At 37.6% G+C, this 12,682-nt stretch overlaps 1 protein-coding gene across 4 annotated transcripts in view; it reads left to right on the top strand.

Moving 5' to 3' along the window:
- Positions 1-12,682, top strand: part of LOC114031900 (DNA repair-scaffolding protein-like) — a 556,996-nt gene that overhangs the window by 490,074 nt on the left and 54,240 nt on the right. For all 4 annotated transcript variants that reach the window (XM_027847097.1, XM_027847098.1, XM_027847099.1 and 1 more), the window contains exons 12-14: positions 1,048-1,135; positions 2,294-2,437; positions 2,537-2,599. In XM_027847097.1, the coding sequence (XP_027702898.1) occupies positions 1,048-1,135; positions 2,294-2,437; positions 2,537-2,599 (295 nt within the window). The remainder of the gene's footprint in view (positions 1-1,047; positions 1,136-2,293; positions 2,438-2,536; positions 2,600-12,682) is intronic.

The raw sequence follows: 12,682 nt of genomic DNA, 5'->3' as shown, positions 1-12,682 counted from the left end.
GTAACAAAAATATGTGTAGCCTTTGACACAATAGTCCCAGTACTAGAACTTTGCCCCAGGGATATTAGAGGTGGGAAAGAGGGGGACAGACAAAACCTCTCATTTCAGAATCATTCCTAATAGTACTGTTGTTTATACATATATATATATACATACATATATATATGTACGTATGTATACATATATATGTGTGTGTGTATATATATATATAATTTTTGGTGAGGCAGTCAGGGTTAAGTAACTTGCTCAGGGTCACACAGCTAGTAGGTATCAAGTGTCTGAGGCTGGATTTGAACTCAGGTCCTCCTGACTCCAAGGCCAGAGCTGTATCCACTGTGCTACCCAGCTGTCCCTATTTGTTCTATTTTTTAAAAATTGATTGAGGAAATAGCTGAAAATGGTGTTATGGGAATGTAATGGAATATTGTTGTACTACAAGAAATTTGAAGAATTTGAAGAATTCAGATAAAAATGAGAAGATTTATGTGTTGCAAAGAATCTAGAACATAGCCTTTTAAGGATATGCATATTCATTACAGCTATCTAGTTAAAGATAATGATAGCAATAGATCCAGAGTGTATATATGTGTATACACACGCACACACACACACACACACACACACACACACAGTAAAAAAAGGTCAAAAAGGTTCATGAAAACAGGGAAGTGTGTAGATACTACTCTGTTCAAGTCAATACACACGTACACATTCACACACGCATACATCTTTACTGGTGGTATTAGCAATTCTAGAATTTCTAAATTTGAAGGGGTCTAAGTGACTTTCTAGTCCAACTCATAACTGAAAAAAAGAATTCCCTCTATAATATACCTTCCACGTGGTTGTCCACGGGGGAGGTGAAGAAACTATGGAAGAGGTGGCCCAAGAGAAAATGTGACTTTCTTTGGGATGGTGTCTACTGTTCTATCTAGCACCATACTCAGTATCCTAGTAAATATTTTTTGAGGAGGAAGAGAATTTTTGCCTTCATGCACTATTCTTTTTTTTTTTCAATCTGCCATTTTCTGTTTTTATTATTTTAAGGGCAATGGGACTTTTTAGTCTGATTGATAGCTTGTGGCCTCCATTGATGCCTTTGAAAATTCCTGGCCAAAGTCAAGACTGTGGAGAGGTAAGTCCAAATAAACCTTGGGTTCTCCTGAATAAACAGTGGGTTCTCCTTCCATGATAAAAGATCAAGGGCCAACATTTTTAATACTGCTTCATAGATCTCCCCATTTCTGTGTTAGGCCATGTTAAGTAGAAATGGGTTTCTGATCTGTAAATCAGAAACATCCAAACATTTAGGGTTTTTTTCATCGTATCTCCTTTCCCCACCAAACTATAAATCCGTTGTAAACTCATTTGAAGTATATTTTAAAACAAATCATCACAACCAAAAAGCAAAAAACACCGAAATCCACCAAAGACCCTTTTGTCACAATTTAAAACCTTAGTTTTTGCCCTGACCTCCTAAATACTTACCATCTATCTCCTCTGCAAACTCTCAAAAAAGGTAGGGACTGTCTTGCTTATCTTTCTCCATTGCTTATCATAGTGCCTGTCACATAGTAAATTCTTAATGAATGTTTTCTCTCTCTATTAAAACAAGGCATTCCCAACATACATCTTCATTACCTGTGTGGCCATGAGACAAGGTACTTGGCCTCTCAGTTCCTCAGTTTACTAATCAGTAAAGTAGGGCTAATAATACTTGTACTACCTATATGACATGATTGTTATGAGGGAAACGCTTCATATACCTTGAAGCCCTATATAAATGTAAACTATTATTATTCTATGCTTTACATTTACTTATAGAACAAACTCTCAATTATCCATAAGAGAGAAGGGAGGAAAGGGAGGGAAGGAGGGAGGGACAGAAACACTGATAAATGAAATCCACTAACATGCAAAACCTTCAGTTTAACCAATAGTTTATGCTCCATTTCCTACCAAATCATTTCCTGGAGCTGTAAATAGGTGGCTGTTTTGTTTTTTTTTTAAATCTCTACTCATTACCTTTCCGTATAGCACAGCCTGACTGACCATAGTTCTCAATCCTCAAAGCTGTACATAGTGTTCATAAATGTCGCCTCAGTCGTCTTCGAGCCAAGAGCTAAACCTGGCGTTGTCATACCAGTCAAACCAGCATGGTGAATATCCAAGAGGAACTGAAGAACTATTTTTGTAGGACAGTTATCAAGAAAGTGTTGATTCCATGGTAATTTAATTTGAAAATCATGTTGGATCCTTTTTTTTTTAGTTCTTTCCTCTTCATTTTAAACAGATGAAAGCTGATCAGAAGCCTCCCAGTTTCTGTTATATACTCACTGCTTGTCCAGAGCCAGGAGAAGTTGGTATAAAAGTAGAAAACACAATTTCTAATATCTACCGGCCCCCATCCATACATTCCTTAAAAGACATTGTTAAGGTAACATCTTTGTTTAAAATTCCCTCTCCCTTTTCTTTTCCCCCATGCCTTTCATAGCATTTATCTTACTTGTATCTGTCTCTTTAACTGGTGTTTCAGACAGGTGGCGTTGGGGGTCATCGTTGCAGTTTCCAGGCCCGAGTGATATATCAAAGGCTTCAGGTAATCTTTCTTATCTAATAGGCGCCATGCTTAAAAATGATCTGAATGTGAGAGAAGGTGATTTTATTGAAAAGGAATTTGAATTTTCAGAGATCCATCAGAGCAGTAATGTAGTAACACTTTTTAAAAGAACAACAGAAAATCTTTTAACTCTGTTAAATCACTGGAGTTCAGCCATTTTCTGATACACCAAGCTGCCCAGAAAAGGGAAACAAGGATAGATAACTGCTTGCCAAATTAGAAATAGTCCTAACCACAGTCTTTGCACAAAGCTATGTCGAAAGAACTATTGACAACAACCACTGGAGTCCATGTGAGTTCCTTAAAATGATTCTTGTGAGTGTCAACCTCTGTCCTGGTCCAGACTGATCTTGTCATCTGTTTACCAGCCACACAACAATATTTCTTTAGACAGCTGGAAGTTGGCTAAAAAAAGAGAATATTCTCAGTCAGGCTAGAGATAATATGATCCACATCCTCCTAGAAACCTAATGTTGATCATCACTAAGAAAATAACATTAGTGCTAATCCAAGTCACTTAAGAGTGACTTAAAACTTCCCATTGAAAATTTTTTTTTTTTTTTTGTTATTTCTTACCTGTTAAAAAATTAGTTTTTTTAGCAGGTAAGAACAACCTCACTTATGGGTCGAATGTAAACAACCCACATGAGGAAGTAACCACTGGAGTTTAGAAAAGAATTACTAGTCTCACAAAAAAAAAATAATACCTCTATAACTTTATCTGTTTTATGAACCACTGAACAAACCTAAGGTCAGCTTATCCTTTGGAAATTTCTTTGCGTCTTGTGGCCCTCTAAAACCTCTTTGGTTTCAAATTTACCTTAATTATGCTACCTACCTCCTGACAGAAAGATGATGGACTCAAGAGTATAGATTGAGACATACATTTTTTGGACATGGCCAATTCAGAAATTTGTTTTGCTTGACTCTACATTTTTATGATGGGGGTTTTGTTTTTCTTTCTGATTTGCAGTGGAGGCTAGAGAGGATTAAAGTAAGGTAATGGAAGGAAGAAAAGATAAATATTTTTGCGAATTGAAAAAAAATATAATTTAAAAAATAATCTTCATGAATGAGGTTTGTAAGCATGTTCCTGCCAAACTGATTTATATCAAGTTGACTGCATGAGGAGAGGAAATTTTCATCTTTTAAAAATAAAGAGGGGCAGCTAGGTGGCTCAGTGGATTGATCTCCAGCCTTGGAGTCAGGAGGACCTGAGTTCAAATGCGACCTTGGACACTTGAGACTTACTAGCTGTGTGACCCTGGGCAAGTCACTTAATCCCGATTGCCTTACCAAAAAGCAAAAAATAAAAAGAAAGAGAAAGAAACTTTTAAAAAGGCAAAGACCTATAAAAATCCATTTCTTTGAGTTATTCTGAAGGAGACATAGAAAATGCTGTGCATTAATAATTGCAAAAAAAAAATGCTCCCTACCTATATGTACTGGCTACGTACATGACATTCTATGATTCTCTAACTTGTTACACTAGATAATATGGTCCTAGCAGCTTTTTATATAGATAATATGGTCTTAGATAATTATTTTATACTGATAACATGGTCATAGCTGGAGAATTTAGCTACTACCTTAAAGGAATTAAATGCCTTTTTTTTTTTTTAGTTCCAAATTATCTCCCTTCCTCCACTCCCTCCTCCACCCATTGAAAAGGCAAGACACTTTAATTACATTAATATTTCACAATTAGACATCAGTACTTTTTTTTAATCCTTTGTGCATAGTAAGATGCAATAAATATTTGTTGAATGAATACCAGAGAAATCCCTAAAGTGGCTGTATGCCGCCTGTTGATGATCCCTTGGGAGTGGGAAATCTATTGCTTTGCCACATGCATCTCTTTCTTCTTACTGTCTCCTGTTCTTCCTTTCTGACTTCCCACTTATTTCCTTTATTTCTCTCCTTGGCTAAGCATGCCAATAAAGAACGTCAGCATTTCTTATCACCACCCTTGGTGGCAATTAAAACTAATTAGGTCAATAACACTGGTGTAGTCAAAAGAACTTTAGTTTTGTTGTCAAAGAACCTGGGCTCCAATCCAGCCTCTGACTCTTATGATCTGTAGAATTCTGGACAATTCACTTAACCTGCTTGGGACTCAGTTTCCTCATCTTTATAATGAAAGGATTGAATTAAATGACCTTTGACATCCCTCCTCACTCTAAATCTGTGCTCCTCTGACTTCTGAGATATCTTTCAGCTCTAAATCTGTGCTCCTATAATCATTTGCCTTAAAGTTCCTTGGCCTCTTAAATGACAGAATAACAATTCATAAGACAATAATGGCAGAGACTTTTTATCTGCTTCTCTCCCCCAAACCACTATTCCCATTCCTCATTTTGACCTATGTTAGAGCTAGCAGGGACCTAAGAAGTCATTTCTTTTAACCTTTTTATTTTACAAATGAGGAAACTGAAAGTCCAATAAGGGATTTGACTTGCTCCTAGGGTCTTTATCTAGTAAGTGCCTGAAAGGTGACTTGAACCCACTTTAAGCCAGAGATTCTCACAGTTCTGTGCCTGGAGCAATATCTACAAATCACCATCAACCATAAAAGCCGTGGGGTTGCTGTGTGGCCTCCAGAGTCAGTGTAGTGCCCTGACACATTCCAGTCGATAAATTAGAGATCTTGAAAGAGACACAAGGTTGGGCATGAAAGAACCTAGTGCACACCGGAGCCGCAATCTGGAGCCCTGATCTAGACCGTCTCACGAATGAAATAGCCTCTGAACTAACAAATTCCTTCCTCACTTTTCTTCAAAGCTTTCCTGAAATCCCATCCCCAGGGAGTCATTTTTTATTAAAAGCTACTCTTTTTAATCCCCCCATGTAATTAATAATAGTGGGCATGGTGCTTTCCAGTCAAAGTTCATTCCAATGTATTATCTTGTTTGATCCTCACTGTCCTCTTAGGTAGGCAGGGCAGGTCTAATATCCTCATATTTCAAATGAGGACAGGAGTTAGAGTAGATGAGAGAGCTGGGGAAGAATCCAGGCCTTTTGACTTGCGGCTCATTATACTTGTGAAGAAGCTGTGATGCCATATTACTTTCTCTCTTATGCAGGGATTGTGTTGCAGGTCTTCACATATCTGTGGGGTTATTTTCTCCCTGTTAAGATTATGAGCTCTTGGAAGGCCAAAACTGCATCTTATCTATGCTACTCTCTCAGATAAATCTTTCCTCTCACATTTATTTAAGGGAGAAGTCATCAAAAGCAATGAGGGAAGGGCAGAAGAATGTAAAGAAGAGTGAAAAACTATCTTGAGGCAATGACACATATGGTGTTGTTCTGTTACGTGGTTATTTCCATGGCCGTGTTTCAGGTTATTGGATGGTGGTCATTAAGAACAAAGTTTTGAGTCATTATAAATGGAGCTGAACTTTAAACATTGTAGAGAAAGATGCAGTGAGGAAATTGACGTTAGAACTCCCCCACCCCTCCCCAACAGTCCATATTAGAAAGTACCTTGCACTTGGAATTAAAAGATCTGGGTTCAAGTCCTAGCTCTGTAACTTTAGATAGGTTGCGTTGCCTTCCCAGGCATCCATTTCCTCTTCTATGAAATGGACATTTATAAACTGTAGCTCTAAAGAGCTATGTAAATGTAAGCTGTTCATTGTTTTAATTATCATTGTAAAAGCATGCTTGCTGTCTGTTGCCTGCATGGTATCTACCCTGACTCTCTTCCTATATAAAATATCATAAGTTGCAACTTGTCTGTCCTTTGTCGCAAAGGTTTGTTTTTCACCTTCAGTGTGTTGTAAGGACAGGAATCTAGGTGGTGAAGTGGATAGAGTTCCAGGTCTGGAACCCGGAAGGCTCATCTTCCTGAGTTCAAATATGGCCTCAGATACTTACTAGCTGTGTGACCTTGGGCAAGTCACCTAACCCTGTTTGCCTCAGTTTCCTCATCTGTAAAATGAGCTGGAGAAGGAAATGGCAAACCACTCCAGGATCTTTGCCAAGAAAACCCCAAAAGGGGTCGTCAAAAATCAGGCTTGGCTCAAAAATGACTGAACTGAATGTGTTGTAAGGAGGCTCTTGACTGAACAAACTCATTGATTAGCATCAGGAAAACAAGCTACAGATAATCATTTAAATTTTTTACTTGATAGAGGAAATAAATGTCTTCTCTTCCTAGACCTTTTGAATGCATAATCCTATCAGGAGCTAAAGAGAAAAGCAGAGTATCCTTTTTAATTTTTTCATTGTTGTTATTTGGATTAAGAATTCTATTATACAAGGAAAAAACGATAAATAAATTCCATCTGTGCTGTTTACTGGGCTCTATTGTAACCAGATCCTCCTGTTGTTGTCTTTGTGGCCTCTGTGTTCAGAACAAGTTGACATGATAACTTTACTACTACTTCTGATTAACATTCTCCTTTTGATAACAGTGATTTTTGGTCACTGTGCAAATGCTTGCTTTCCTTTTTTTTCCTTTTTCTTTTCTTTGACTAATTCTCTTGTTATATATTACATGATTATAGTGCCTAACACAATGCCTGACACATAATATATGTGATATTCAGGATCATGGTTCCCCTGTTTCCCTGAAATAGGTTCTAGTTTTCCTTAAAAGGCAGCAGTATTTGTCTCTGGGACTTGATTGTGCCCCAGCCTCCCTCGATGGGGCAATTTTCTGGTCACCTGAAGGCATAAAAAGTCCCCCCTTGTAGAATCAAGGCCCCTCAGACTGAGTGGATCTCTGAGGACCACAAGTTATCCTATCCTGCCCTGCTGACTAATTTCCATTCGAGGGAAGGGGGTGGAGCCCCACTTCTTTGAGAAGCTAAGTGCTTCTTTTATCTTTATATGCTGGTTTCCTAGCCTTGCTTGCTAAGGCAAAGTTAACCTCTTTTGTTAACTATTCTATGACTTTCGAGTCCCTGTTTCATCCCAACAACAAACCTAAACAAACAAAAAGTTGGCATTAGGCCTTCTCCTAATTTTTGGTATAGTCAGAGCTTATTAAACAGCATTTGCTAAATTGAAATGATTTGCTAAGTTGAAATGAATCAGTTATGGCATTGGGTGGAACCCAATCTATCTTATCTAGGCCACATCTATAGTATCCTCTGGAACAAATCATCATGCAGCAGCAGAAGCCTCCCAGGGAGGGGGAAACTGTTCCCTCCTGACTACTCCCAGTCTGTTCCTGGGAAGTGCTCATGTATAGGAAATTGTTCTTCACGATTCATTATTAATCTGCTTTTCTACAATTTCTACCCATCACTCATTATTCTGCCCTCAGCCAACCGGTCTAGTGCCTCTTCCACAATGATTCTTTCATTTAACAATCATTTATTAAGAATAAATTATGAACACGATACCAAAGGTACAAAGATAAAAAGGACAAGAGGCCCCTGCCCTGAAGACACTTAGATTTTATTGAGGGATAGAACATGTAAATTTATAAGTAAATGCAAAATAATTTGATGACCAAGAGAGTGCTAATAATTATAGGGACTGATTTTGGGTGAGAGGTGGTATTTTAACTTGAGTCCTCTCATATATCTCCTACATCTGTCTGCTCTAAGCTACATATCTTCAGGCCTTTAAGTCAATCTTCTAACAGGATTTTACCCTTCTTTCAGAAATACAAATATTCACAGTAAAAATGGATGGATTTTAGTTATCAATGCCATCAAAAATATCGCCTAAAATAGTCCTGTAAACTGAAAAAGAGTATTCAGTTAAGAAATTGGTTAATGGACCATCCTAGTCACCTTCCACTGAAAACAGTCTGTGGTTGGAATATCCATCCCAAAACGTGACATGTAAAATCAGTCACAATATGTACTCCAAGTGTGGTCTCACCATAGCAAAGAACAACAGGACTGTCACCACACTTACCTGTATACTATGCCTCTCTTAAAGCATCCTAAGAGTGAATTCAGTTTTTTTGCTAGTATGTTACACTATTGATTCATATTGAGTTTATAATCCTCGAAACACCCAAATATTTTTTACATGAACGGCAGCAGTCTTACCATGACTTCCCATCCTGTCCTTATGTAATTGATTTTCTGAATCCAAGTATTAATACTTTAAGTTTATCCTCATTAAATACCATCTTATTAGACATGTTACATTAGTCTAACCTATTAAGGTCTAAATAGGATAGAAGGTGCTCAGCTAAAGCTTCCCTTATCTTCTGGAGGGCTTTCCTTTCCCTTTCAAAAACCTCTTGATCATATTTGCAAAATTACCATCAAATAATTTTTAGTTTTTCAATTAACCAGCCCTTGCTTTCTCTACCTCTTGCTCTACCCCAACACCACTGGGGCAAAAAGAAAAACAAAATACTTTAACAAATATGCGTAGTCAAGAAAAACAGATTCCCACATCAGCTATGTCCAGAAATATATGTCTCATTCTTTATCTTAAGTCTGTCACCTCTCTGTCAGGAGTAAGTAGAGTACTTCATCACTGGTCCTCTGAAATCATAGTCATTGAATCATTCAGAGTTTTTAAGTCCTTTGAAGTTAATTGTCTTTACAATATTATTGTTGTATAAATTATTCTCCTATTGCCACTCAATTCATTCTGCAATGAGTTTATATGAACCTTTCCAAGTTTCTCTGAAACCATCCTTTTTGTTTTTACACATCAGTAATTACTTCCACCAAGCCCATTGCAACTAACAATCTTTTAATTTACCTTAATATTTCACTTATCAAAAGGTTGAGAAAGCAACTTGGAGAAATTCTGTCCTGAATCTGATTCTTACTAAAAAGGTTGGTCACTAACTGATTACCAAGGGTAGAAATGATGGGAACTTTTGGATTTAAGTAAAAATAGAGCTAGAGGAGAGAAAAGCCAAACAGAGAAAAGTGGAAACAGAGTAGGGCCACCAAAAATAACTAAAAGGTGAAGGGTGTCAGTAAAGCTATGTTAGGAAAAAGAAGAGGATTAGAGAATAGGAGAACTAATTGGGGTGAATGGGAGAGTGATAATTGACAATAGAGGGAAGACAGAGCTGATTCATTCTTATCTTACTTGTGTTTTTTTTTTTAATTTACACCAAGGAAAATGACTTTTATTCTCAAAATTATAAAACAAAAATGGCAGCACCTAGCTGCCCTTAATGAATTAAAATTCTTTGGCATACACAAACTGTGTGCTTGTGTACTAAAAGGACTAGTGGGTTGTATGTGTGCTTTCTGAACCACTTCTGGTGATAATACGAAAGATCCAGTGACTCAAAGGGTAGTCATTAATGGTTCAATGTCAGCTTGGCAAGAAGTCCCATGGTGCTGTTTAACATTTTTATCAGTGATTTGAATAAAGATATAGATGCTTGCTTATCAAATTTGCAAGACAGAAGGGAGGGAGAGCACAGTAGAGGAAAGAGCCAGGATCTAAAATAATCTTGACAGGCTAGAGCATTGAACTGAATCAAAGTCTTACACTTGGGTTCAAAAAATTAACTTCACAAGTACAAAATAGAGGAAAATGGCTAGAACAGTTTGTTTGAAAAAGATGCATTTTAAAGGAAGGGAATGGACTGTGTGGGGCACAGAGAGTGAGTCCACTCGTGGGAGATGGTCAGTGCAAAAGCAGGCAGACAAGGTCCAATGAGGCTAGAAGAACAGGTGGAATCTGGGTTGTAAGGGTTTTAAAAGCTAAACAGAGGAATTTATGTTTTGTTCTAGAGGTAATGGGAAACCATTGAAGTTTGTTGAGTAGGAAATGCTATGCTTAAGGAAGACTACTTTGGCAGCCATCTGTACGATGGAGTGGAGTGGTAAGAAATTTGAGGCAAGGAGACCGAGTAGGAGGCTTTTTCAATATGTAAGTGGGAGGTGATGAGGCCTTAAACTAAAATGGTAGCTGTGTGAGTGGAAAGAGGGTTAAGACTCGAAAAATATTGTGAGGGTAAAAATGGCAAGATGTGTGGTACAGTTCAGTGAGGAGTCCAGGATAATATCAAGATTATGAACCTGGAAAATGATGATTCCCTCAATAGAAATAAGGAAGTTTAGAAGAGAAGAGGGTTTGCAGGGGTGGGGAGCCTGCGGCCTTGAGGCCACATGTGGCCCTCTAGGTCCTTGGGTGAGGCCTTTTGACTGAGTCCAAGTTTTACAGAACAAATCCTTTTATTAAGGGGGTTTGTTCTGTGACGTTTGGATTCAGTCAAAGGGCTGCACTTGAGGACCTAGAGGGCCACATGTGGCCTTGAGGCCTCAGATTCCCCACCCCTGGAGGGTAAAGGTAATGAGTCCAGTTTTTAGACATGTTGAGTTTAAGATGTCTTAATGATAGCTCCTTCTCTGTGTTCTTCAGAGTTCCCAAAATAGTGCTAGGACCTTTTCAGGGACATAGTAATAATTAGTAATTAACTGATAATTAGTTGTTGACAGACTTTGCCAGTTTTTGTTTACATATTTGTTTTTTAACAAAATTACATTTACAAACAATGGATATTAAAAATAGTTTTACATGTAATTGGGGAAAAATATTTTTAAAAATCACATTTACAGAGAACTTAACTTTACGTTCATTTGCAGTTTAAAAAATGTTAAAAGTCAGATTATCAATGGTAACAATTGAAGATTCAAAGTTCTTTTCCTAGTAGAACAAAATCCTCTATTTGTTTTTAAATTCTTAGCTCAATCAAATTAAATTTCAAATGTGAAAGATGTACTTGTAAATGACATTGTGTTATTATTTTCTGGAGTATTTTTTTTTCCTTCCCTTTCTGAATTAGCAGAGGACTTACATTATCTGGATATAGGTACATTTATTTCTGTCAGCATAATTTTATGAATCATATGATTCTTCTCAAGCAAATGAATCATTCTGAAATTTCTTCATGTTTTTTGTTCACGAAAAAGGGAAAATATCCCCTTTTAAAATTATGTATGACGTTTTTGCTCTTGAGAAACATGCACATTAGCAGTAAAAGCTTAATTTATCCAATTAACAAGATCACAGAATATCAGAGTTAGAAGGTAACTCAGACGCCATCTAGTCCAATTCATCTAGACCTGAATTTGTCGTGAAGCCTTTGATTTAAAGCCCCCCCAAAGAGCTGGAGCCCATTGTCTTTCAGAGTAACCTGCTCCACTTTGAGATAGCTCTGATTGTTAGGAAGTTTTCCTTACGTCATTTCTACATTTGCAGCTGTAACTTCTACCCATTATTCCTACTTTGCTTTCTAGAGCCAAGCAGAGCCTGTCTTTTCTTCATGATCAGCATCCAAATTTTTGAAGATAGCTAATATATCCCAGCTGGGTCTTCTCTAGTTTTTTCAGCTAATTCCCATATAGCAAAGAACTACGGGCCCTCTGCTGAGTTCTACTACTACCCCTGACCCTTGTTATGACCCAGCTGTCAGTGTGAACGTCACTTAACCTCTTGGCCTCTATTTCCTCATCTGTAAAATGGGGACAATCATAGCACCTGCCACAGAGGGTTGTTCTGAAGATCAAATGAGATAACATGTAAAGTGTGTCGTGAACTGCTAAAAGTACCTTTTAAAGTGCTGTGTAAGTGGCAGCTATCATCGTCATCTTGGTTCCCCTCTTCTGGAAACTCTTCAGGTGTTCTTAATGTTCTTAAAATGTGGCAGCCAGAACTAAATACAATATTCCATTTGTGATTGAGCAGGAGTGAGTACAATAGGACTGTTGTTCAGTTCTTTAGTCATGTCCGACTCTTTGTGACTCCCTATGGGGTTTTCTTGGCAAAGATACTGGAGTGGTTTGCCATTTCCTTCTCCAGGGGATTAAGGCAAACAGAGGTTAAGTGACCTGCCCAGGGTCGCACAATCAGTGAGTGTCTAAGGCAAGATTTGAACTCAGTTCTACCTGACTCTAAGTCCATCTATTTATCTACCTAGCTGCCTCCACTATCCCCAATAGTGTCCTCATCCAATTCTCCTGTGTTGCCTCCCAGTTGTGATGAAATGTTTGATACCAAAGAAGGCTAAAACCATTATTTAGAAAGGAGTTTAAGTTGTTTTTTTTTTCATCTCTGTCCTCATTACAATGCTAAGTTAAAAAATGTTCTGTATGTTTTGAAGAGATATATTTG

Source organism: Vombatus ursinus, unplaced genomic scaffold (genome assembly GCF_900497805.2).
Source record: "Vombatus ursinus unplaced genomic scaffold, bare-nosed wombat genome assembly UNPS02015255.1, whole genome shotgun sequence".
Lineage (NCBI taxonomy): Eukaryota > Metazoa > Chordata > Mammalia > Diprotodontia > Vombatidae > Vombatus > Vombatus ursinus.
The sequence above is the reverse complement of the archived record's forward strand: the minus strand, read 5'-3'. Positions and strand labels throughout refer to the sequence as shown.